The 27,519-nt window shown below is 49.9% G+C and overlaps 1 protein-coding gene across 1 annotated transcript in view; it reads right to left on the reverse strand.

Moving 5' to 3' along the window:
- DDR2 (discoidin domain receptor tyrosine kinase 2) overlaps positions 1–27,519 on the reverse strand; it is a 798,230-nt gene that overhangs the window by 50,966 nt on the left and 719,745 nt on the right. The window contains exon 16 of the mRNA XM_075321981.1: positions 9,371–9,605. Coding sequence (XP_075178096.1) covers positions 9,371–9,605 — 235 coding nt within the window. The remainder of the gene's footprint in view (positions 1–9,370; positions 9,606–27,519) is intronic.

Consider the following 27,519-nt stretch of genomic DNA (forward strand, 5'->3'; position numbering starts at 1 on the left):
GTTGTGTTGTGAGTTGTTTGTCACCTTTTGGACACCTTTGAGGATGTTTTCTAGGTGTTTTTATGTGTTTGTGATTGCCGGCCATTGTTTCCTATGTGGTTCGAGTTCGGTTCGTCGAACGTTCGCCGAACCGAACTCGAATGAGACGTCCGTTCGGCGAACCGAACTCGAGCCAAACTGCAACCGGTTCGCTCATCTCTAGTCTTCTCCCATTGATCATCCAGTTTATGGGTCCTTCGCTTTCGCTTCAAGACTACATCCCCTGGCTGAAAGGGACCTGCAGGCGCTTTCTTGTTGAAGCACTGCTCCTGCTGCCTCCGACTCTGACACAAGTTCTTCTCCACATAGTCCTGGACCTTCGCCGAGCGTCCCATCCGGCAGTTGAAGGGAGTGCTTCCGGGGCCTCCAAACCCATTTCTAGGTCCACTGGCAGTCGACCGTGCCGAGCTCTCATCAGGTATGCCGGTGTGCATTTCGTAGAGCTGGAAGGGATGTTGTTGTACATATCGACCAGGTCAGGTAGCTTCTCCGGCCACAGATTCCGCTCTTCCAGCGGTAACGTCTTGAGGAGGCCCAGGACCAAGTGGTTCATCTTTTCACACATGCCATTGGTCTGGGCATGGTAAGGCGTGGTCCGAATTTTCTTGCAACCGTACAACTGGCAGAATTCTTGGAATACCTCCGCTTCAAAGGCCGGGCCCCGGTCAGTAAGCACCTTCTCTGGGTATCCGTGCGGCCGACAGAAGTAGGCGTGGAACGCTCTAGCGGCGGTACGGCCGGTCAGGTCCTTGACGGGGACATTCACCATGAATCTTGAATAGTGGTCCACAATAGTCAGAGCATAAGTATATCCACTTCGGCTAGGAGTGAGCTTCACATGGTCGAGGGCAACCATCTCCAGCGGTTGATGCGTAACGATTGGGCGTAGTGGGGCCTTCTGGCTGGCCTCGTCCCTTCTTCTCAGTGCGCAGGGACCGCATTCTCGGCACCAGGCCTCCACCGATTCCCGCATCCCACTCCAATAAAACCGCTCCCTCAACAGCATTTCCAGCTTCTTCAATCCGAAGTGCCCGGCCCTGTCATGGTATGCCTGCATGACAGTGGGCACGTTAGCCTGGGGAATCAACATCTGGTGAACCTTCTCGTGGGTTTTCGGGTTGATCAACTCCCGATACAACTTCCCTTGGTGCAGGTACAGCCGGGTTCGTTCCCGCCACAGGCGTTGGGCCTCGGCAGGGGCGGCAGGGTCTATCCCAGCAGAGCCCCGTTCCACCAGAGTTTTGACCAAGCGGACAGCAGGTGCCTGGTCCTGGGCTTCTTGCCACCCTTGGCTGGGCAGCGGGTCTAGGTTCACCTGTTGCTGATGGACACGCAACTTCTCAACTAGTGACCGGTGAAACGCAGGCAACTCGATCTCTTCGAGGTCATCATCATCTGGCCCCTCTTCCGACAGGTGGGGCATCCGGGAAAGTGCATCGGCATTAGCATTTGTACGGCCGGCCCGGTATTTGATGGTGAAGTCGTAATGGGCTAGCCTGGCCACCCACCGCTGCTCCAATGCACCCAGCTTAGCTGTATCCAGATGGGTCAATGGGTTATTGTCCATGTAAGCGGTGAACTTGGCGGCTGCTAGGTAATGGCGGAACCGCTCGGTGATAGCCCACACCAGTGCTAAGAGCTCGAGTTTGAAAGAGCTGTAGTTCTCAGGGTTCCTTTCCGTAGGTCGGAGTTTTCGACTAGCATAAGCGATCACTTTCTCCCTTCCGTCTTGGGCCTGGGATAATACCGCCCCCAAGCCCACGTTGCTGGCGTCGGTGTAGAGGAAGAATGGGAGGCTGTAGTCGGGGTACGCTAGGATTTCCTCCCCGGTCAAAGCCGTCTTCAGCTGGCGGAAGGACTCTTCATGATCTTCCCCCCACGCCAACGGGGTTCCAGGAGGTCTACCACCCTTGGTTTGTCCCACGAGGAGGTCTTGCATGGGGGCAGCCATTTTCGTGTACCCTTTGATGAAGCGGCGGTAGTAGCCCACCAGACCCAGGAACTGTCTCACCTCCCTCACCGTGGTCGGTCTCGGCCAGTCTTGTATGGCAGTGATCTTCTCTGGATCTGGGGCAACGCCTTCCGCGCCTACCACATGTCCGAGGTACTGCACCCTGGGCTTCAACAGGTGACACTTGGAGGGTTTCAATTTCATCCCATATTTGGCAAGGGACGCGAACACCTCAGCTAGGTGCTCCAGGTGGGCTTCATACGTCTGTGAGTACACGATTACATCGTCCAGGTATAACAAGACGGTCTCAAAATTCAGATGTCCCAGACAGCACTCAATTAGCCGTTGGAAGGTTCCAGGGGCGTTGCACAGACCGAACGGCATGCTGTTGAACTCGCAGAGTCCCATAGGAGTAGCGAAGGCGGTCTTCTCACGGTCTTCGGGTGCCACGGCCACCTGCCAGTACCCGCTGGTGAGGTCAAGGGTAGAGAAGTAGTTAGCGGTTCTCAGCGTGGCTAGAGATTCTTCAATACGGGGCAGAGGGTAGGCATCTTTATGCGTTATCTGGTTAATCTTCCGGTAATCCACACACATTCTCATGGTGCCATCCTTTTTCTTGACCAGCACCAGCGGAGCTGCCCAGGGACTGCAGCTATCCCGAATAACCCCCGCCTCTTTCATGTTCTTCAACATGTCTTTGGTGCATTGATAGTGTGCGGGCGGGATAGGTCTATACCTCTCCTTAATGGGGGAGTGTTTGCCGGTGGGGATGTAGTGTTGGACCCCTCTAATGTGCCCAAAATCCAGCGGGTGTTTGCTGAAAACTTGCTCATATTCCTGCACTACCCGGTATACCCCATCTCTGTGATGTGTGGGGGTATCGTCAGTGCCTACGTGTAACTCTCGACACCACTCATCTAACCGTTCAGGGGACGTGTGGTGACTGGTGGCAGGTGGGGAGGTCGGGGACAAGGCCTCTTGGATGGCGTGGGGGTCCAGGGTAAGCATCTTGGCAAGGGTAGCGTACCGGGGAAGCCTAACCTCTTCCTCCCCACAGTTTAACACCCTCACAGGCACTCTCCCCTTCTTAATGTCTACCACTCCCCGGGCGGCCATTACAGTGGGCCAGTGTTCGGGGGGCATGGGCTCTACCATGGCTGGGTAATCACGCCCCTGGGGACCTACCGCTGCCCTACACCAAATCATCATCTCGCTCCGGGGAGGCACAATTAAAGGGGCCACATCCATCACTCTCACTCCCCCAATCTCTCCTCCCGCAGACTTTAGTTGCTGCCGATACATCAAGGCCCGAATCTCGCGCTGCACAGCCCTCTGTCGGCCTCCTGCTGCGGTGGCGGCCAGCTGTTGTAGCAGGGTCAGCACCTCACTCATGCAATGCTCCATTACATTCGTTCCTAGCACTACCTTCGGGTCATGATCGCTGGGGTCATTCATTATCACGATCATTCCTTGGTGCTGCAGCTCGGTCCGTCCCACAGTCATAGCCAATCGTTTGTACCCCACTTGGGTCAAGGGGAGGCCATCAGCGGCGATCAATGTCATGCTTCCGTCTGGAGGGGCAAGTTCATCATCCCCCCAATACCAGTGATACAGTGTATATGGCATCGTGGTTACCTGAGATCCAGTGTCCAGGAGCGCCATCAGCGGGACGCCGTCCATGGCCAGAGGGATGATGGGGCGGGCCCCGATGAACCGGTTCTGCCAGTCGCGGGGGCCACTGGGTTCTACTCCTGAGGATTGGCCCTTGGCCCCAGGGGTTGCTCGTTTAACGGACACCGTCGGGAGTAGTGGCCGGGCTTGCTGCACCTGTAACAGATTGGGGGTCCATACCATGGATCAGTAGCCCTCCTCCGCTGCATCCAGGGGACGTCATCCGGGCGGTCGGTGAGCTGTAACTCCCCCGGGGGCCTGGGCCTCGTTGGAGGCCGAAGTGCGGCGAGGATCTTGGCGAGGTCTCCATCCATGCGACGGACTTGGGCAGCCAGTTCCTCCATCATTCCGCCAGAAGTTGCAGGCGCTGCGGGAGCTGGGGGAGAAGGGGCTACCACGATGGGAGCCATCTCAGCTGGCCACGGGGCCGCTCCAGGGACATCGGACGCCAGGGGCTACAGAGCTTTAATGGCCCGTTCTTTCAACACGGCAAAGTCCACATCAGGGTGCTATAAGGCCCACAACCGAAGCTGTTTGCAGTCCTCCGGGGATCTCATCCCTTGCACGAACTGCTCTACCAGCATTTTGTTACTGTCAGCATCATTGATGGTATCCACCCGCTTCTGTGTACGGAGAGAAGTTTGCAGACGCAGGGCATAGTCTCTGATACTGTCGGTAGGTCGCTGTCGGCATTGGTAAAACTGCATTCCCAGCTCAGCTCTGGTGCGAGTCTCAAAGGCAATCTGTAGCTTTTCGAAGATAGTGGCCACGGAGGACCAGTCCCCCTCGGCCCAGGTCTCCATCTCCTGCTCAGCCGCGTCGGTTAGCTGCCCCAGCACCACCGCTGCACGCTGCTTATCAGTCAGGGGATACAGTTCTAGGAGCGGGCTAAGCTTCTTTCGGAAGACCTGCAAGGTGTCAGGTTTCCCGTCGTACTGCGGTAGCCAGATAGCTCCGGGCACATAGGGCAAGGAGAACGGCATCACCTGAGCAAGGGCGGGGGCCGCGGCCCCTCCCGCTCCTGTGGCCAGAGCACTCTGGGTCCATTCCCATCTACCGGCACTCCTGCGGCCACGTCCACCGCTCCTCCAGCGGCTCCGTCAGGCGCAGACATCTTGTTTCCATCCCCCCTTGGTTTCTTTACGGCACCTCCTCTTCAGGGGCGGAGCTTCGGCTATCGTGCCTCCACTGCTCGGGAAGATGCTTGAGCGGGGAACTTTTCGCACCCAAGATGGCGGCTTCTGAAAATTTTCGGCGGGACACAAGGCGCACTTATACTGGTAAGTAGAGGGGTTTGATCCTGTTCGTGACGCCAAGTTGTCGCGGGCGGCGGGGCGCTGCGCTCGCCAATGCTCGGGTCCGGCGCTGCTGCTGCTCGGTGGCTCGAGCGGTGGGCCGGATCCGGGGACTCGAGCGGCGCTCCTCGCCCGTGAGTGAAAAGGGGATGTTTTGGTTTGGGGATTTTGTCCGTGACGCCACCCACGGTTGTGATGAGGTTGGGACACCACCGCGGCTCTGGACGGGGATCCTGGGAGCGATGACAGGGAGCAGCCAAGATGTTTTTCTCTCCCTCCGTGGGTAGGGGGATTTGGTGGTCCCGGGGCCCGATGATGGTGACTGAAAGGTGGATGGCGGGGTTTGGTGAGGTGCAGGGTCGCGGGGGCAGCGCGGTGCCAGACGGCACGATGGTACTCACTCAGCCAATGATGTAGATGGAGTCTCTGGTAAAACAAACGGCTGGATGGACGGGTCCCGCAGCCGGCTGCGATGGTCACTCCCGGTAGGATGGCAGTGACTGTCTCTCCCTGCACCTGTGATGTGTTGTCGGCTCCGATGGCTTCCCACCGGTAACCCGCTCCCCAGCGGTGTATTTGCCAGAGGAGCCCCTTTATGCCCGCAGGCTCTGGCCCTGGGAACTCTAGCTGTGGCGGTAGCTGTATTTCCCTTCACGGTTGAGCGGTTGCCTTCAGTCGGGTCTTTGCTGCTGGGAAACCCCGGAGGTTCCCGTCGCTGACAGATTTGACCGGTTTAACGGCGACTCCAAGCCTGGTCGGGGTCCGTAGGCCCTGCCGAATGTTGCTGGCTTCTCTTCGCTCCCCGGTCCGGTACCGGCGGGCCACCGCCCGTTCCCGGTCCTTACGGTTGTGCGTCAATCGGCCTCGCCTGCATACGGTCACCACCGTCTGCCAACCTTGCTGTTTGTGCCCGGGCCACGTACCCGGACACGGTCAGTCTGCTCAACTACCACTTCACTCCTCCACTTCACTCTCCCTAACTCAACTCTAGCTCTGCCCGAGCTTAACTGCCTTCCTTTCCCGCCTCCAGGACTGTGAACTCCTCGGTGGGTGGGGCCAACCGCCTGGCTCCACCCCACCTGGTGTGGACATCAGCCCCTGGAGGGAGGAAACAAGGATTTGTGTGTGTGACTGATGTGCCTAACCGGGGTGTGGGGTGTGTTGTTGTAGTACCTGTGACGTCCTGGCTTGTCCAGGGCGCCACAGGTCAACTCTGAAAACAGGCTCTGTAGGGACATTTTAAACATTGTTGTTCTATGGGAGTACTTTTCCAATTTTTGCTGTGTGGATGAACTCTGAAAACAGGTTCTGTATGTGTACTTTTAAAATTGTTGTTTTGTGGGGAACCTCTTCCAAACCTCGTGGCAGACCACCAGATTGATTAAATCCAACTACAAGCTTTTTAATAACAGCAGCTGTAGTGTACGCTAGTGGAACTGAAATTTTGGCTCTGTGGGAACTGGGTTGCTCTGTTGGAGCAATTTTAACATTGCTGCTCTGTGGAGGAATTCTTAGAGTTTTGGCTATGTGGATGAACTATGAAAAGAGGTGTGTGGGGGAACTCTTCCAAGCCTCGCAGCAAATGCCCAGCTAAATCCTAAATCCAACTATGAGCTGCAGCAGCTGTAGTATAAGCTACTGGAGCTGAAAAGTTGACTCTTTGGGGGAACTCTGAAATCAATCTCTGTGGGGGAACTTTTAAAATGTTTGATCTGTGGGGGAATTCTGAAATGAGGCTCTCTGGAGGCATGCTTAAAATGTATATTTTATTCATTTATTTCCTATTTAACCATAATTGCTATCGTGATATAACACCTTTAAGTCATTTCCCTTTCCACATTTGTTTGCAGGGCAATTGTCCTGTTCTTTTCCCCATTTTGCTTCCTTTTGCAGCTTCTTAGCCCTTACTACAACTGCTTACCAGTCATTTTACATCATCGAAGTTCAGATCCCCTATGACTTCTATGGGGTTCTAGGTCCCATTCGGGTCATGTTCGAGGATCAAACTGAACTTTCAACTAAACCCAGCGAACCCAAACATTCATGGTTCTGCTCATCCATAGCTGGGACTAAATCTCTGTATATCAGCCAGAATTGTAATTCTCTATATTTATTATACTGTAGTTATTGGTCCTATTTCTCTATATACGCATTCTCTGGTTTAGTTACAAATGTCATACATGTGCTGGACTTTATATGTATTTCTTTGTGATTTATTTTGCAGACACAACGTTTGTTTGTTAGGTCTATCTTTGTTCCTGACAAGCCCTGTTTTTTATATGCGTTCACTAAATTAGTGACACGTTTTGTACATGCGCTGGACATTACAGGTAGTTGTTTCTTGATCATTTATTTTGTAGCCGCCATGGCATTTGGTCATCATCTTCATTTTTGTTACTGTAGTGTTTGTGTTAAGTTAATTGCCTGCTTCTACTTCTGGATGCAGAAAAACATGGCACATTCCTTAGAATGCTAATTATGACCTGTTTGTAAGTGTCTAACAACACCTGGATATTATATTTTTTATTATTTAACTACGGTATATATAGAAACATGCATTACCATTTATCCCTGAAGAAACTGTTGGTGTAGAGCGATACGCGTGGGTTCCTCAGCAAGAATTCTTAGTGTCTTTCTTGGTCTTTCTTATTATTTGCTTCATTCATGTTTTGGACCTTTCTTCTATAGATTCTTTATTGGTTACCACATTATCTTGTATTCTATGTATATGGTTTTAAGGTTGAATTAAATTATGCACTTTCTATTCTTAGTTCTTTTTTCAATATAGTACTTTTGTAATTGGTTATTTACATTTTTTTCCTGCATTGGTGTGTTTTATCTTGTATTCTTTCTTTGTAGATTACTGCTATAATTCATCTTATGACTGACCAATCAAAGTTGTAGTTCAGAGAGATAGCTGCAATTGGTCCTGCTGCTGAGCTCCGTACCTTCTGTCTGGGTCAGTTGTTGGCACCACCCCGTATCTGCGTGATTGCAGGACGGACATCTCTTAGATGAGAGCTACTTAACATCATTTTTCCCTGGGACTGGCCTTTAAGGCACCATATAAAATACTCACCCCTATAACAAATCATGCCGCCTAGACCAATTAAAGTGACAGTTATGTAACTCCTGGATTCAATTGTTTTCAAGCTGCCCCAAATAACTCCAAAATGAGCCTAAAACCTGACTCAGCCCTCAGATGTCTGTTTCATGTACATTTTCTTTCTGTGTCTTAGATCGAACATGCTTCCATTATAGTTTATGGAGCTGTTCCAGGTAACATGTCTGTGTTTTCTTGTGGACTATGTATGCACAAAAATCATGGCGACACGTCCATTTTTGATTAAAGGCAAGGATCAAAATTATTCTTCCAAGGGCGTGTGTTTGTTCAGATGATAAAAATGACTGATATTTGAATGAGACCTATAGACAAAGTTTTCAGAAACACGTAATATTTTAGATTCCGTATATTTTGGTTTATAAGATGCCCCAGATTATAAGACGCACCCCAAATTTAGAGGAGGAAAATAGGAATAAATAATTTTTAATGTTAAAATGAGGGTCCATTTTATAATCCTAGTGCGTCTTAATCCTAATGCTTACCAGGGGCAAGTGGTGGAGCGGCTCAGGAAGGTCACAGTAGGAAAAGCCAGAGGCGGGGTGCTGCGACTCAGGAGGGTCAGTGGACAGAGGGTCGGCAATACTGTGAGCTTGGGGGTGTAGCGGCAGAGGGTGCCATTGATATGCAGACAGGCTGCGGGGGTGTCACTGCAGTGGACCGACTCATGTGGGTCACAAGATGGGGTGTCACGATGATGGCGGTGGGCACCTGATCTGACTGCGGGCTCCATTGAATTACCTGGGTTGAAGCAGTGGACTTTAGGAAAATGGCCGCGGAGACGGCGCGTGTGCAAAAAGGCCTCCGCGGCCATTTTCTTGAAGTCCATCGCGTCAATCTGAGCATGCGCCGCCTCACCGGCCATATTATTGAAGTTCATTGTATCAACCACGGGTTATTCAATGGAGCCCGCAGTCCGATCAGGCGACCTCTGCTTTCGCTGCCGTAACACCCCGTCCTGTGACCCTCCAGAGCCACTCCATTACAGTGACACCTTCAGTATCACTGCCCCGTCCTCCTATGACCCCGCTCCACCATTGCCGACCGAGTAAGCCATATCGGGTTTGTAAGACTCACCCCTATTTTACCCCCAGTTTTGGGGAAAAAAGTGCATGTTACAATTACAGTAATTGCTGTTTGGTTCAAAGTTCTATTGCTGATTTGCTTAATGAAAATCATTACTCAGCAGCTTTGAACAGTCAAATAAAAAAAAAACATTTCTCATTTTCACTCCTAACGCGTATCTACAAAAATGAGCTTTAAAACTAAAAACTAGAAAAAGGTTTAACTTACCATGAGAATACTTTCCCAAGACATCCATCTGATAGGAAGCACAGCCCGACCCTGAATCCTGTAGTAATCACCACTGTACAGATTTCGACTCATGCCAAAGTCTGCTATTTTGATTGTGAAATTTCTACCCACAAGGCAGTTCCGTGTTGCGAGGTCTCGATGTACAAAGTTAAGAGATGATAGGTATCTCATTCCAGAAGCAATCTGTGCTGCCATATATCTGAGGTCTGAGTAACTGGAAAAAACCCAATGTGGCTGGAATTAGTCATATGGAAAACACTGTTCTCATGGCACTTCTATTACTGCTTTCAAACATTCATTTATTATTTTTCATTTTTTTTTTTAAATTTTCTGTGAAGTCAAAGGAATTTGCAAAGTATTTCCAGAGAATAATTCTTCTTGTTCGTTGAAAAGACTTTCCTCACACTGCCATGACATTTCAAGGCTGTTATGACAGACAGGGAGGTTTTGCCTCTCATTTTATACTCATTTTTTGCATATACATGTAACTTTTTCACACTTTTAAGGTAATTTGAGCCCCTGGTGTTTTTTTCCTAAATGGAATATGCTAAATTTCTGTTTTGGAAAAAAAAAAAAAACCTCATAAAAAATAATGCAATTGTGCCTAACACCTTTCTGCTCTATGATGCTTTTTTACACCATAGATGGGTGGGGATGCTGAGCCCACATCACACAAGGCTGTGCAGGCTGTGGTCTAACAACAAAGATTGAAGCTAGCTGTATTAACCTGATTACATCTCAGTAGCATTTAAATGAGGCAATCTCAGTGGGGCATCCATATCGGAGTCCATCAGCTCCCTGCGGGGGGGCCAATGGATTGCCATAACTGTCCATTATATTACTCCTGAAATAGGAGTACATGATTTTCCCTTATAGGCCTCGCTCCCACTTGCTCATAGCTTCCGATGCAAGAGCATTGGAAGCGATATGCTAATGACCCTCTGCTGTGAGTGTCAGCCGAGGGTCATGCGACTGTGATCTGATCTTGAGAACATATCACAGCTGTGGAAAAGAGGAGGGAACACTTTCTCCCTCTCTGCGTACATCGCACTGTGGTTGGATTACATGTGAGTGCAGTGCAATGTTTCACATGCTCCCATAGACTTGTATGGGGGTGTGTGAGCTGAGACTCATTGACAAATGCAGCATGCTGCGATTCATTTCTCATTCCGATATGGTATGAGAAATCAATCGCAGATGGACACTGACCCATAGTTTTGCACTAGAGAGAGAGTAATTAGATGTTTTATCGGATTGCACTTGTCTGTGCAAAACGCAAGTTGAACAGTACCCATATACTGCAATACTGATATTTCTCAGTGTAAAAAGCAACAGGAATAAAACATTTCAAACGTTCACATCTTTAATGAAAACTAAAAAATGCAGTGAAAAGTAAATAAAAATGTTAAACATATGTAAAAAAAAAAAATTCATAACAGCCTCCTTTTCCCCAATCAAAAATAAGGAAATAAACTGAACATATTTCCTATTGCTAAGTTCGTTAAATAAAAATGACAGAAGACATGTTTGCTCCGCGCTGCTGCTGATGGCTGTCCAAAGGAAGTTCCAGGACACACCAGTGGAGGTAAGTGGGTTTTATTCAATGCATCTAAGCCATTACAAGCTTTTTCTTTCCTGAATAACAAGCTGTAATATCTTTGAAATGCGTTGAAAAAAACCCACTTATCTCCACTGGTGTGTTCTGGATCTTCCTTTGGAAAGTCTTCAGCAGCAACATGGAGTGAACATGTCTTCTGTCCTTTTTTTCCATTGTCTGCATTGTTCTGTGCACTCATGTCACACAACATGAAAAGGTGAGGATAGTTCTTTCTCTTTTATTCCATTTATACCAGATAAAGACCCTATTTTGCATCTTTGCACCTTAGTGTTCTTTTGTAGGTCTTAGCTATAGAATACAAAATGATTTAGCCCATAAAGTAAATGCTGTAAAGAAGGGTGAAATTAACACATTAAACCCTTCATCTCTGGGTGATTTTCCATTTTACGCTTTTGTTTTTTGCTCCCCTTCTTCCGAGAACTGTAACTTTTATTTTTCCGTCAATCTTGCCATGTGAGGGCTCGTTTTTTGCAGTATGAGTTGTACTTTTAAATGAAACCATGAGTTTTACCATGTAGTGTACTGAAAAATGGCGGACAAATTGCAAAAAAAAAAAAGATTGCACGATTGTTTTTAAGGGTACTTTATGCACAGTGTTCAATATATGGTAAAACTGATGTGTCAGTGTGATGCCTCAGGTCAGTACAAGTTCGTAGACACCAAACATGTATAGGTTTACTGTTATCTAAGGGGTATAAAAAATTCAGATGTTTGTCCAAAAGGTTGGTGCACTTTTTGCACAATTTTCTGTATTTTTTGGGATATGGGACTCAGTGAAGACTTATGTTTTGCATGTCAAGCTGACATTTTTAAATTATACCATATTTCACAGATACTACTTTTTGATCGCCTGTTATTGCATTTTACGCAAAATTTGTGATGACCAAAAAACTTAAATTTGGCGTTTGGATTTTTTTTTGCCTCTACGGTGTTACGATCAGGTTAATTGATTTAATATTTGACTATATCAGGCATTTTTGAACTCGGTGATATCAAATATATGTGTATTTTTTTAACTGTTTTATTTTCAATGGGGTGAATGGGGGGTGATTTGAACTTTCAGGTTTTTTTACTTTTCATTTTAATTTTTTTAAACTTTTTTTTATTTTAATAGTCCCCCTAGGGGGCTATAAGGATCAGCAGTCTGATCGCTCATTCATTTCTGTTTATCAGAGCGGCACAGTTCTGATTAGCGGAAATGCAGCATTCCTGTTAGAGTCGCTGCTCTGTCGGTTCTAACAGGAATTACGTCATGACAGCGACAGGAGTCATCACTTGACCCGTCACTACCATGGTAACCAGCTCTCCGTGACTGAGTCATGGGGCCTCAAATGGCGGTGCTGCTGTGGTCATTTAAATCGCGCTGTCACATTTTGACAAAATGTGATAGCGCGATTTAAGGGCTTAACAAGCGCAGGGGTGGATCGCGGATCCACCCGTGCCTCTTAGCTGCACATATATGCTGTTCAAATCACAGCAGCCAGCGGTGATTACCCTGACACAATTTAGGACGTACTGGTACATCCTCGGTCCTTAAGGTGTTAAAAGGGTAGGGCATTGCAGCTTAGCTATCCATGGTTACGACCGTGAGCAACTAACTGTCGCTACATGAGTGGACGTAACCATGGATGTGACTCGCCCACCCCAGGGCTTTGGGACACCCGGTGTCGGGCCGGACTAGTCTGGGGGTAGTCAGTGGTGGCGGGGCCCGACTCCATGACCCTGGCGGGGTCAACTAATATGGCAGTAGTGGGGGTGATAATGAATAGTAAAGTTTGTAGAAATATTCGTGACGCCACCTGTGGATTGCGGCTATGGAGCTGCCGCTGCTGGATAGGGCCTCCGGGGCTGATGAATTAGCAGCTGAGATGGTTCTGCTCCCCACAGGTGGAGCGGTACACCGGGGCAACGGTTCATGCTTATTAAAGTCTATGGTGCTTTGGAAATGGTGCAGTGCAGGGCGAAATAAAGGGGGCAACACCAGGGGGTGCAGTTTCAAGGTCTTTTACTCACTGTTCAGTTGCTGCATTCAACCGGTTGCCCACTGGTGTGCCGGGATCTCCTGTCAGGGACCTCCGCCGATCCCGGGTAGTTCCTAAAGTAAATGCCGATGCACCCTTGGTTGTGTCTCCCTCCTAGACTGGCTTCAAAGCCTTGACCTTTGTAGATAAACTCGTCTCGGCCTCCACCATAGGGTCTGGTCAAGAAGGCTTGCCTGGATGGAATCTTGCCCTCTTCCCAGGGGTTCTACGGTGGGTTGTGGCCCTGGGCACTTGCAACCACCGTGGGCCTTCGGTGTTTACTTTTGGAAATGTCTTTCTTTCCTTGGTTTCTAGGGACCATCCCTGGATGCAGCCTGATCCCTCCATCCGATGTTCTAGTGGAACAGGCCACAAGCTTGAAAGCCTTACGTGGCCCTGGAATCCTTTCTTTACTGTCTGTGGTGTCACCTGGGCCTAGCTGGGTCCCAGAGTCTCCACCAGGAAGCATCACTCTCTGTCACTTTTCTGAGGTATCAACCTCTCTCTCCTTCCAACTCCTCACTTCTCTCCTCACTCTGTCTTACTAAACTTGACCTTCCTGTATCTGCTCTTACTTTCTGTTGGCTCCTCCCATTTTCCCTGTTGCTAGGCCCCACCCTATGGGAGAAGATATGGGTCTTACGGCCCCCCAGCATGCAGCATGGGGGTAGTTGCCACTATCCCCGGTCCCAAAATATGCCTAACAATAGGTGTAGTGTGAATTTGCCTGTGAACCGGCGTTTACCCTTGTCCTTAATAGAGATGAGCGAACCAGCAGTGGTTCGGCTCGAGTTTGGTTCGTCGAACGGAGGTCTCGTTCGAGTTCAGTTCGACGAACCGAACTCGAACCAATAGGATATAATGGGAGGCAATCACAAACACATAAAAACGCATTATGACTTTCGGTTCCGGCGCTGTGATGTGAGGACGCGGGAGACAGAGCTCCGCACGTTCCTCAGCCCCACACACAGACTACAGGAGCCCCACGGCCAGGGGAGGAGGCGGAGAAGGGGAGGCGAGGAGCAGGAGGTGACCGTGCATGGAGCGGTACCTCCTCCGGAGCGGTGGCAGACAGCTGGAGCAGGGTGCTGCAGAGAAAGCAGTGCACATGGAGCGCAAAATGGCGGCCGCGGGCCGCGGCGGTGTGCAGGGAGGTGAGCGGGGACGGATGGAGGAGGAGGAGGGGGAGAAGCTGAGAGAGCAGCAAAGAGCTCGGCAACACGTGCAACAGGCAGCCGAGCAGTATGAACAGCAGGCAGCCGAGCAGCACGAGCAGCAGACAGCCCAGCAACTCCAGCAGCAGACAGCCCAGCAACTCCAGCAGCAGACAGCCCAGCAACTCCAGCAGCAGACAGCCCAGCAGCACCAGCAGCAGACAGCCCAGCAGCACCAGCAACAGACAGCCCAGCAGCACCAGCAGCAGACAGCCCAGCAGCAGACAGCCCAGCAGCACCAGCAGCAGAGAGCCCAGCAGCACCCAGCCCAGCAGCAGCACCAGCAGCAGACAGCCCAGCAGCAGATAGCCCAGCAGCAGACAGCCCAGCAGCACGAGCAGTTCCCAGGCCTGCAAATTGATTATGACCGTCTGGCTGGAGCAGTGGCAGTGCACCTGGCAGACAAGATCAAAGACTCTCTAGAGGCTATGGTGGGGGCAGTGCTAGCACCCTTAAAGGAACAGATCGCACAGCAGGGAGCCAGGATGTCAGACATGGAGCAAAGAATCTCTGACACAGAGGACGAGGTGGCAGCATTAAAGGGGCAGCTGCAGGAGATGGTGGAGGGATCCCAGGCCATGAGAGACAAACTAGAGGATCTGGAAAACCGCTCCAGAAGAAGCAATTTAAGGCTGGTGGGTTTGCCGGAATCTATAAGCATGCGGCAATTGGACAACATATGTGAAGCAGAGCTCCCCAAGGTCTAACGCACAAATGCAGGGTGGAAAGAGCGCACAGAGTGGGCCCTGTAAGAGAGCGTCCAGGCACAGGAGGAACAAATGGGAAAGAAGACAGCACGGGAGTGACGGAACCAGCCAGGCCGCGCCAAGTGATAATAAAATACTTGGAATACAAAGACAAAGAAGAGATACTGCGAGCGTTTAGAGGAAGGAGGACCCCACTGTCTCTACAAGGGCATAAGGTGCTGATCTTCGGTGACTACTCGGCGGAGGTTACACGCAAAAGGAAAGCCTTTAGTAAGATTTGTACCGCGCTGTATCGTAAAGGCATAAAATTCCAACTGCTGTATCCTGCAATACTGAGAGTAACAAGACGTGATGGATCCTTTTTGCGACGAAAGACATGAGTGAGGCGGAGAGATGGATGGAGAAGATGGAGAACAGAAACCAGACGGAGGACTTCCTGGAGAGGCAACATACTCGGCAAGGAAGAGAGGAGGAGAGCCGGGCATCGGGCCGGAACGACTGGATGGAGGGGAAGGAGATACATGCAGGAAGTCCAAAAGCAAGGAGGTCGCCGTCGCGTTGGCCTGGAGGCCAGAAGAGGGGAGCGCCATGAGAGAGGCTGCGGGGAGAAGAATCGATATTTTTGAACTGAACTTAGGGGCCCAAGAGAGAGGGGACTGACGGAATGCAGGGGATGAGTAACATCTACTGTTTATTATTGCATCTTTACTTTCTGCTTCCGCTTCCTACTTCCTCTTCCGCCTCCCCTTCCGCTTCCTGCTTCCCCTTTCACTACCTCTTTCGCTTCCTACTTCCTCTTCCACCTCATACTGCCTCTTCCACTTCTCTTGCACTTCCTTTACCATCCCATCTACCTCTTCCTACTTCTTTTTCCACTTCCTCTTCTAATTCCTACTTCCTCTTCCACTTCATATTTCCTTTTCCACTTCCTCTTCCCCTTCCTACTTCCTCTTCAACTTCCTTTTCAACTTCCTACTTCCTCTTTCACTTCCTTTTCCACTTCCTACTTCCTCTTCCACTTCCTTTTCCACTTCCCACTTCCTTTTCTACTTCCTTTTCCACTTCCTACTTCCTCTTCCACTTCCTACTTCCTCTTCCACTTCCTTTTCCACTTCCTACTTCCTCTTCCTTTTTTTCCCCCTCTTGTAGGCTTTTCCTTTCTTTTCTCTTCAGTTCCCCTCGCCTCTTCAATCTATATGGACCAAGGTGCCCTGCCCCATCGGGGGTGTAGGGGATCCTAACATCTATGGGGGACCGGGTTTCTCTCTTTTTAGTATCTACTGATAAATCGCTCTTCTGGTAGCTAGGTCACTTATGCTGATGGGAGGTGAAGTGAAATTGAGACCAGAGGTAACAAATAATAGGTATGGGCAATGAGGGAGGGGGTATTGTATGCTGGCACAGTTATTGACCAGGAAGGCCTTGCTCTGGTGTGTTAGATAACAGAACAATGGGGGACAGGCCATATGTAAATGTTAATTAGGGGGCTGAGAGGGGATTGCGGAGCCAGGAGCATCACAGAAAAAATGGAAGTGACGAGACGATTGATTGTAAAGGGGGGGACAGTTGAGGGGTTGTTAGTTGACCATAGATTTAGGTTGAATAGTTGGGTTCAGGGAAAGCAACGCTATAAGAACACCGAAAGAAAACTGAGTGCAGTTGGGGGGGTAGCCAACAAGTTTATAGTTAATGCCAAGAAGAGGACACAAGGTTGCGCCCAGGCATTACATAGTTGTCAGTACGCAGTGGCGTTAAGGCAGGGAAAAGACCAGGGAAAGGCGCCAAGACACACACAAGTTAGAACATATAGCGACATAAATGTCCCGAGATGTTGGGATAATGGTTAAATTAGTCACTTGGAACGTAAAAGGTTTGAAGTCTCCACATAAGCGCATGATGATATTACGACACCTTAAAAGACTGAAGGTAGATATCGCACTACTGCAGGAGACCCACCTGCAAAAAGGGGATTTTTTTCGTATGCAAAAATTATGGGTGGGGGCGGTAGTCGGGTCAGGATCCCAGGGAAGGAAGGCAGGGGTAATGATCTTAATAAACAAACACTTTACTCACGAAATAGTGTCCCAAGACAGTGATGATGGTGGGAGGTACATACATATCAAATTAACTAGCCCGCAGGGAGAGTTTAGTATACACAATATATACGCCCCTAATACCGAACAAAAAGCCTTCTTTGACTTTATCACCAACAAATTGGGAGTGGATGTAGACCCAAATAAGATAGTGGGGGGAGATTTTAATGCAGTAGTTTCGAAAGAGGAGGATAGGAGGTATGGCAAGGAACAAGGTAGGCAGAGTAGGAATACAAAGGGTTTGATGGCCAAATTACTGGAAGACACAAATCTGTAGGACAGTTGGAGAACGCAACACCCATATGAACGTGAATTTACACACTACTCACACCCACACGAAGCATGGTCAAGGATTGACTTTATGTTAGTAGACCAAAGACTCTGGCACAGGGTTAAAGATGTAGACATAGAGAACATGGTTATATCCGACCACAGCCCGGTGACCTTAGACTTAAATGACAGAATACAGAGGGGCTCGGATTATATATGGATATTTCCATCATTCTTACTCAAAGATAAAGATTTTATTAAAACATTAAAGGAGTGGTGGGAGGAATATTGCGGCACTAACAGCGGGCACGAGGAAGAGGCAATGCTATTCTGGGAAACAGTAAAAGTAGTATTAAGGGGGAGACTGATGGGGCATGTAGCCAAAATCAGGAAACAGACGCAAAAACATTACCAGGAGGCAAGCACTAGTTTGAGAGAGAAATACACAAGGTACCAGGAAAACAAATCCCAAAAAGCAAAAGAAGAGTGGAAGGAAGCAAAACAAGAGTTTGACACGTGGGTAGGAAAACGAGAAGAACTAGTAAGGTCTCAGCAGGAGGTTGACTTGCACCGATTTGGCAATAAGGCAGGTAAACTGCTGGCTAACCTGGCAAAGGGAAGACGACCGTTGACGTTAATAGCTAGTATGACAAGACAGGATGGGACCAAATCGACGAATCCGCAGGAGATCAACCAGATCTTGGGGGAATACTATGCCAAACTATATAGTAAAGGGGATGAAAATAGAGAAGGAGGGAGGGAGTGGCTAAAGACATTAGGACTTACACAAATAACTGAGGACGAACTGACTAGACTGAACGCGGACATCACAATAGAGGAAGTGCAAACAACAATAGGAGAACTGAGTATACATAAAGCACCGGGGCCTGACGGGTTCAATGGGGAATTCTATAAAGTACTAAAGGAGGAAATATCACCAACGCTGACACGTATGTTTAATAAAATGTTAGGGGGTACGGGAATGTCTAGCCACCTTAACACTGCATATATAAAACTTTTACCCAAAGGAGACAAAAATTTGGACAACCCAACGAATTATAGACCAATCTCACTAATCAACCAAGACCTTAAACTAGTGGCCAAATTGATGGCCAATCGATTAGCAGAGGTATTACCAAGGCTAATTTCTCCCGCCCAATCGGGGTTTGTAAAGGGGAGAGCAGCCGTGACGAACGTAAGAAAGGCCATGATAGTAATGGACGCCATCAGACACAGGGATCTACAAGGAGGGGAATTTCCAGCCATGATCACGTTGGATGCTGAAAAAGCGTTTGATAATGTGCAGTGGCCATGGCTGGAAGCAGTCCTAGATAATATGGGCTTCAGGGGAGCATTCAGAACATTTATAGGTATACTATATGCAAACCCTCAGGCAAGAGTGGCGACACCCGGATTTTTGTCACGACCCCTTCTCTTTGACCAAAGGGACGAGACAGGGGTGCCCGCTGTCTCCTCTCTTGTTCAATCTAGCCATTGAGCCATTATCAAAACTGATCAATGGAGGAGACTGCTTTGAGGGCATTAACATCGGAACAGAAAAAGTACATTCAGCTCTATTCGCGGACGATATCATATTATTCATGAATAGACCACAGAATGACCTTTTAAAAACAATACAACAGATAGAGAGATTTGGGTCTATGGCAGGTTTTAAATTGAACAAGACAAAATGTGAAATACTGTTTCTGAATGAGCGAACCATGTCATCCCTGAAAACCTATGGAATAGGGGATAACATATGTGGGATACCGATAGCAAAAACCCACCTTAAATACCTGGGGATCCAGATGGGACGCCAGCCTGCCTCGATTTATGAATTAAACTTCAAACCGGTGATACAGAAAATAGAACGAGAGCTAAAGATGTGGGAGGGGCTGCCGCTATCCCTGCTAGGTAGAAACCACCTCTTAAAAATGATGAGTTTCTCGAAGCTGCTATACCCAATGCAGACTATCCCTATATTATTAAAGCATGTGGATGTAAATAGACTAAATAAAGCATTTACAAGCTTCCTATGGAAGAGAAAAAGACCAAGAATTAGGGCGGAAAAACTAATGCTACCACTGGAAAAGGGAGGAATCAAGATGCCAAATGTGAGAGGCTACAACCTTGCATGCTTGATGAGGCACGTAATAGACTGGCTGAGGAAGACAAATAGCTATTCTAACATAAAATTGGAAAGTGAGTACTGTAGACCATGGGACTTGGGGGCAATATTACACACGTCATTGGCCAATATTCCGAGGAAAATTAAGCACTCCCTGGTATGTAGAGATACGATAATGGCGTGGAAAGCAGTGAGGAAAAAGTTTAACCTGTCCTGGCGAATCTCCAAATACCTAAATATCTGGAATTTTCGGGAATTCCCAGCAGGGAGGGAAAACAAACTATTTCTAGAATGGAGAAATAAGGGGATCAGTGGGGTGAAGGATCTGCTCCATAAAACGGAACATAGGTGGTTGACCCTTGAGGAGATGGTGAACAGGTACGGGCTTTCCCCATTCCAAATCATAGAATACAAACAGGTGGAAAAGGGAATAATGGGACTATTGAGGGATGTTAGAAAAGAACAGGTAATGAATGAAATGGACCAATTTATAATAAAGGATAGACAGGAGATTACTATCTCCTCCCTGTACAAAGATCTGAGAACAGAACTGGTACCACTGCACTCGAACCAGGTCTGGGGAGCATGGGCACGACAACTAAAAGATACAGAGGCAGGGGAAAAGATACAGCAGGGATGGATGAGGATGAGGAAGGAGGTGATTAATGAGGGCTGGAGGGACACACAGTTTAGATTAATGCACAGAGCAATTTATGGTTTTAACATCCCCACCAAGCAGACTATGAATAAAATAGAACATTGCCCCAAATGTAAACAGCCGAAAACGGACTTATACCACGGGATTTGGCAGTGCCCACAAAGTCAGAAATTTTGGGGAAAAATGAAGACACATAGAAAAAGTATGGGAAGTGGAAATGGAACTAGACCCATTGTTATGGATTTTCCACCACAGGACTAAAGAAAAGGAAGGAGGAGGAGATACACGGGGGACCACAATTCCAAGACTCTTTCATAATATTGCTATGATAGGGAAAAAGGCCCTACTATGCAGATGGCTCGAGGAATCTGTTCCATCAGAGGAGGAGGTGGTCAATCAGATTAAAAAGCTGCTCAATATTGAACAGTTGGAAGCCGAAAGAAATAAGGACGAACTAACGGGAAACTTTTTTAAAAAATGGAAGAGATTTATAGTACAACAGTATGGAGTTGCAGAAATACGTAAAGTGGTATCTCCTTTCACTAATACGGAATGGTATCTACTGGGAGACTTGCAAGGCACATTGGGAAAGCTGAAAATACACACGCAGTAGAGACACAACAGTAGGGTGAGACGAGGGTTTCAGAGAAATAGGGCTTCAAACGGGAATCAGAATATAGAGGAGCTGTGTGTTCTTTCGCAACTTATACCTGGTGTTCTGTGTATTAAAAATGTTGGGGGGGATAAAGTGGGAATAAAAGAGGGTGGGTTAAGACAAGGGTGGGTAAATTGGTAAGGTGAATTTATTCTTGTTCAAATGTTAGACATATTGTAATAATTCTGAAAAATGCAATAAAAAATGTATGTTTAAAAAAAAAAACAAAAAACGCATTATAAATGTACACATACAGTTAATAAACATTGCAATAACACTTACCGGTCCCCGCGATCCCTCCTGCACTCTGTCTCCTGCCGCTATTCCATCCGATGATCGCTGAATCCTCCCGGTAACCAGCACTGCCAGCAGTGATGCAGGACCTATCGTGACGTCAAAATAGCCATGTCACGTGGCTATTATCTCATTGGCTACAAACTGGTCACATGACTATGACGCGTCATGTAGGACCTGTCATTGCACTCTCCGGGCTTCCGTCGCCACAGGTCATTGCACCCCATCCAGCGGTGTGATGCCCCATTCTGGGAGAGGAAGAGAGTGAACTCCGGTCCCCTGGTAAATCCACACTACACCCATTGCTAGGAACACACTGGGACCAGGGAAAGTGGCAGACAACCCTCCCATGCTGCATGCTGGGAGGGGTTGTAAGACCCATCCCTGCTCCTATAGGGTAGAACAGGGCAATTGGGGAGGTGGGAGGAGCCATCTGAGAGCAGACACAGAGAGGAAGGTCAAGTTTAGTCAGTCTACCTCAGGGAGTGAGAGAGTGAGGAGCCAGCATGTAGTTGAAGAAGGAGAACGAGAGAAAGTGGGGAAGGAGGAGGAGGCCTGCTGGAGGCAGGCAAGGAGGAGAAGAAAAGGAAAGAGAGCTCCAAGTCAGTCAGGAGCTGAAAGGAAAGAAAGAGCCGCTTCCTGGTGAAGATCCTGGGGCTCAGAGGGTCCAGGTGACACCACGCAGAGAACAGAAAGGGTCCCAGGGCCACGGGTAGTCCTAGAGGTGCCACGGGTAGTTGTAGAGCTGCGGTGGCCTGCTCCACAGGAACATCGGTGGAGGGATCAAGCTGCAACAGGGGACGGTCCCTAGAGACTGGAGGAGTGCAAAGATCATCTCCAAACAGTAAAAACCGAGGCCCAGGGAATGTTGTAAACTCCCCGGGCCAGAACCCATAGCAGACCTTCCAGAAAAGGGGTAATCAGCCGACAGGTGACCCCCCAGCCTGGAGGCTGTAGTGGAGGCCAAGCCAGGTTTATCCTATCAAAGGTAAGGCTAAGGAAGACAGCAGAAGATAGAGACACTAAAGAGAAGGGTACCGGCTTTTACTCTCAGAATCACCCAGAAACGGCGGAGGTCCCTGACAGTGGTCCCAGCAGTCCAAGGGCCCCTGGGCCCAGACAAGAATTGTGAGTAAAGAACTTGAACTGCACCCTTGGAGTGGTCTCTGTTATTTTAGCTGCTTAACTTCCACTACATCATAGACTCTCACGAGCACCAACAGTGCTCCGGGCATTGCTCCACCTGTGGGGAGCAGTACCACCATTGCTGCTATAACATCCCCCGGAGGCCTCATACAGCAGCGGCGGCGTATTAGCCGCATACCACAGGTGGCGTCACGAACACAAACTTTAATTCAAGCCACATATTCTACTGACACCCACCAGGGCCACGGAGTCGGGCCCAGCCACCACTGACTACCACCGGACTAGTCCGGCCCGGCACCGGGTGTCCCACAGCCCTGGGGTGGGCGAGTCAACTTTTGGCGTCATGAACAGGATTTCGTGCCCGGTCCCACCGGGTACTGTGCGCCTGAAGAATCGTGAAATAGCCTGTGTTTACTGTGAGAAACTGCCGCCATTGAAGCCACTGAGCGTGGGAAGAAGGGGGGCGTGCAAGAAGAAAGAGCGCAAAGAGAAGCCCCGCCCCCTTGTCCAAGAAAAGAGCGCGAAGCGGTGCCCGCCATAGAAGGCGGAGGAAGAAGAAATGGCGACTAGATAAGCTGGCCGGCTGGCAGAAAGAGTCTAAATGCCAGACCAGCAGATAAAGAAAATGTACCTTATCGCAAGCGGAGTGATGCCGGCCGTGATGGGCTGGGCGCCAGATGCTAGTGCAGCCTCCGGCCCCGCCTCCGAGAAGGGAAAGGGAGAAGCCGAGTGGCGTGGTCGAGCACCCGAGCAGTGATCCAGCAAGCGTTCCCCAGGTCGGCAGCATGGCAGAGAGGCTGCAGAAGTACGTACCAGGGACCGGGAAGATGGATCCCGAGCTGGACCTGCTCCGGGAGGAAATGCAAATCCTGGCTCGGAGACTGCGTAACATGCAAGCAGAGGTGGACCGGCGGAGTGAAACACCGATGGTGCCGGAGAGTAAGGGCCACAGGATGGAGGCCGCGGAGCAGCGACCGGGTGAGCAATGTGAAGCCCCGACCCGTCCGGACCCACTGACCCACCAAGTGCCACCGCCCAGTCCCTCCACTGTCCCGTAAGCCTTCCCCGCCAGCCCCGCTGATGCCCGGTGGGGCACCGGAGGCCTGCCTGAAACCCCCGCAGACGGAGCCTGGGGAGGGGTGGACCCCGAACAGCTAGTGGGCCCCCTACCGAGCCCCCCTGTGAGTCTCCTGGGAACAACATCCTGGGAGTAAACTGGGATGCGGCGCCCATTGAGAGTGGGAGACTGCAACAGCCCCTGCGCCCCAAGGAAACCCCACTGGCCAACGAGCTGACTTGCCGGAGACTGGTGAAGGAGTACCAGCAGGAGCGGGAGGCCCGGGAGGAGAAGCGGAAAGCCCAGGAGGCAGCCAACCTGGCCTCCAAGGAGCAAATTCGACAGGCCCTTAAGGGGTCACAGGGTCTAATGAGACGGGGCACCGTAGTCGATTTTCGGCAGAAGGGAGGCTGGGGCTTCATCAGAGAGCCCGGACTGGGTAAAGACGTCTTTGTGGCCCGACGGGATATTGAAGAACACCTGCCTAAAAGCCACCCCGGGCGAGATGCCAAGCCGGGTGACGCTGTAGAATACACACGGCTGATGGGAGGCCGGGGCTGGTATGCCCTACACGTCCATATCCTGCAGGAGGAGGAGGAGATGGCCTCCGAAGAACCGGAGTGGCGCCGCACTATGTCAGCGTGCAGCGTCTCCCCTGCAGGTAGCAGCCGCAGCACCACCGCGAAGCAGGCCCAGGCCGCAGAACTGAGCAGCGGGCCTGCAACAGCCACGCAGGAGACACAGACGCGGATCTCCATGGCTTGTGTGATGCAGGGTGCAAGACCAAAACAAGACCCAAAGGACCACAGTAACAGCCCCCTGCAGACGAGCAGCCCTCTGCAGCAACGCCGTATTGTGCCTGCAAGCAGCCCCACGCCAATCCAGGCTGCAGAGCAGCGCAGAAGGTCAGGGACCAGCGCCCAGGGGACCCAGACGATAATCTCGTCGGCATACCTGCTGCCAGGAGCAATGCCGGAGTGGGACCCCCGCATCTACTCTCGTGAGTAAGGAAGAAGAGATGCTGAACTGTAAATAGCCCCTGTCTGCCCCTCATGCTTTGTGAAGATGTCCCTTTTGTGCTGCCCTAATGTTCTTTTTGAAGATGACACCCTTCCTGCCTTACTGCCCCTTGTTCTTTTTGAAGATGTCACCCCCCCATGTTTATATGTACCGGGCCACGGAACTGGAATGTGGTCCCCGGTGAATGTTTTTGTGTCATGTCTTACCAGGCCACTGGACTTAGTGACTGGTATGTTGTTAATGTGCCTTGCGTTTAAAATGAAGCTGAACGAACTGCCAGGCTACTGAACTTGTTGTAGCCAAGAAATGTATATAGTTGCACCCGTTGTGCCCCCTACCAGAATTATGGGGGATGTGCCCGAACCGTGCAATGAACTGGAAGTGCACACGTAGAAGTTACTTTATAAGAAGTTCGTAACGTTCGAATCATTGTGCCTCCCATAAAGGGAAGAGATGTTTACTGTTTTACTGTTGTTCATAACAAAAATGTTTTGCAGTTCTTCCACATGTTTTTGTTGTTTTTCAGCCTGAGGACGTGCTGGAATTTGCTGTGGGGGAGTGTGGCACCCCTGAGGCTTCCGTCGCCACAGGTCATTGCACCCCATCCAGCGGTGTGATGCCCCATTCTGGGAGAGGAAGAGAGTGAACTCCGGTCCCCTGGTAAATCCACACTACACCCATTGCTAGGAACACACTGGGACCAGGGAAAGTGACAGACAACCCTCCCATGCTGCATGCTGGGAGGGGTCGTAAGACCCATCCCTGCTCCTATAGGGTAGAACAGGGCAATTGGGGAGGTGGGAGGAGCCATCTGAGAGCAGACACAGAGAGGAAGGTCAAGTTTAGTCAGTCTACCTCAGGGAGTGAGAGAGTGAGGAGCCAGCATGTAGTTGAAGAAGGAGAACGAGAGAAAGTGAGGAAGGAGGAGGAGGCCTGCTGGAGGCAGGCAAGGAGGAGAAGAAAAGGAAAGAGAGCTCCAAGTCAGTCAGGAGCTGAAAGTAAAGAAAGAGACGCTTCCTGGTGAAGATCCCGGGGCTCAGAGGGTCCAGGTGACACCACGCAGAGAACAGAAAGGGTCCCAGGGCCACGGGTAGTCCTAGAGGTGCCACGGGTAGTTGTAGAGCTGCGGTGGCCTGCTCCACAGGAACATCGGTGGAGGGATCAAGCTGCAACAGGGGACGGTCCCTAGAGACTGGAGGAGTGCAAAGATCATCTCCAAACAGTAAAAACCGAGGCCCAGGGAATGTTGTAAACTCCCCGGGCCAGAACCCATAGCAAACCTTCCAGAAAAGGGGTAATCAGCCGACAGGTGACCCCCCAGCCTGGAGGCTGTAGTGGAGGCCAAGCCAGGTTTATCCTATCAAAGGCAAGGCTAAGGAAGACAGCAGAAGATAGAGACACTAAAGAGAACGGTACCGGCTTTTACTCTCAGAATCACCCAGAAACGGCGGAGGTCCCTGATAGTGGTCCCAGCAGTCCAAGGGCCCCTGGGCCCAGACAAGAATTGTGACTAAAGAACTTGAACTGCACCCTTGGAGTGGTCTTTGTTATTTTAGTTGCTTAACTTCCACTACATCATAGACTCTCACGAGCACCAACAGTGCTCCGGGCATTGCTCCACTTGTTGGGAGCAGTACCACCATTGCTGCTATAACATCCCCCGGAGGCCTCATACAGCAGCGGCGGCGTATTAGCCGCATACCACAGGTGGCGTCACGAACACAAACTTTAATTCAAGCCACATATTCTACTGACACCCACCAGGGCCACGGAGTCGGGCCCAGCCACCACTGACTACCACCGGACTAGTCCGGCCCGGCACCGGGTGTCCCACAGCCCTGGGGTGGGCGAGTCAGGTGCACATTTGTGTATCGCCGTGTACCGGCGACATGCTCTAGTACACGGTCGACTCCCCGTTCCGTTAGGGACCGGCTAACACAGCCGGTCATTAACGGAGATCACCGTTGCCATAGCAACGCAGTTAGCGGTGACGTCACCGCTAACCGCTGCTCCGGGAATCACATGATCGGAGCCCTGTTGCTATGGTAACGCGTCTGTCAGCGTTACCGCTGTTACCGCTAGCAGCACTGATCTCTCACGGAGTGAAGGCTACACGCTGCTTCCCGTGCAGCCTTCACGGAGTGAAGGCTGCACGGGAAGCAGCGTCTTCCCCCATGCAGCAGTGATGTAGCAGAGCTGCATTTGTTGAACGAGAAAGACAGAAGACCATGGATCGTGGAGGGCTGACAGGGGGTAATAAAGATGGAGTCTCTAATGTGTCTGTGTATTTATTTCTATTAAAGTATTTTTTCTCTTTGTGGTGTTTTTTTTTAACCCTTTATTGGAGATTCTTAATGGTCGGGTCAAACGTGCCTGACATTAAGAATCTCTGGCTTAATACTGGCTAGTAAAACAAAGCCAGTATTAACTAATGATTACCCAACAAGCCACCCGGCTCCAGGGCTGTTGGAAGAGTTGGATACAGCGCCAGATGATGGCGCTTCTATGAGAGCGCCATTTTCTGGGGCGGCTGCGGACTGCAATTCGTAGCAGAGGCGCCCAGAAACCTCGGGCTAACCTGTGCTGTGGATTCCAATCCCCAGCTGCCTAGTTGTACCTGGCTGGACACAAAAATGGGGCGAAGCCCACGTCATTTGTTTTTTAAGTATTTCATGAAATAAGTGAAATAATTAAAAAAAACGGGCTTCCCTATATTTTTTGTTCCCAGCCGGGTACAAATAGGCAACTGGGGGTTGGAGGTAGCCCGTGGCTGCCTGCTGTACCTGGCTAGCATACAAAAATATGGCGAAGCCCACGACATTTTTTTGGTGGGCAAAAAACTTCTGCATACATTCCTGGATGGAGTATGCTGAACCTTGTAGTTCTGCAGCTGCTGTCTGCTCTTCTCCATACAGACAGACAGCAGCTGCAGAACTACAAGGCTCAGCATACTCCATCCAGGACTGTATGCAGAAGTTTTTTGCCCCCTGAAAAAATTATGTGGGCTTCGCCATATTTTTGTATGCTAGCCAGGTACAGCAGGCAGGTACGGCTGCCCCCAACCCCCAGTTGCCTATTTGTACCCGGCTGGGAACCAAAAATAAAGGGAAGCCCTTTTTTTATTATTTCATGAATTTCATGAAATAATTAGAAAACAAATGACGTAGGCTTCGCCCCATTTTTGTGTCCAGCCAGGTACAACTAGGCAGCTGGGGATGGGAATCCGCAGCACAGGTTGGCCTGAGCT

This window comes from Anomaloglossus baeobatrachus, chromosome 8 (assembly GCF_048569485.1).
Source record: "Anomaloglossus baeobatrachus isolate aAnoBae1 chromosome 8, aAnoBae1.hap1, whole genome shotgun sequence".
In the NCBI taxonomy this organism is placed as follows: Eukaryota; Metazoa; Chordata; class Amphibia; order Anura; family Aromobatidae; genus Anomaloglossus; species Anomaloglossus baeobatrachus.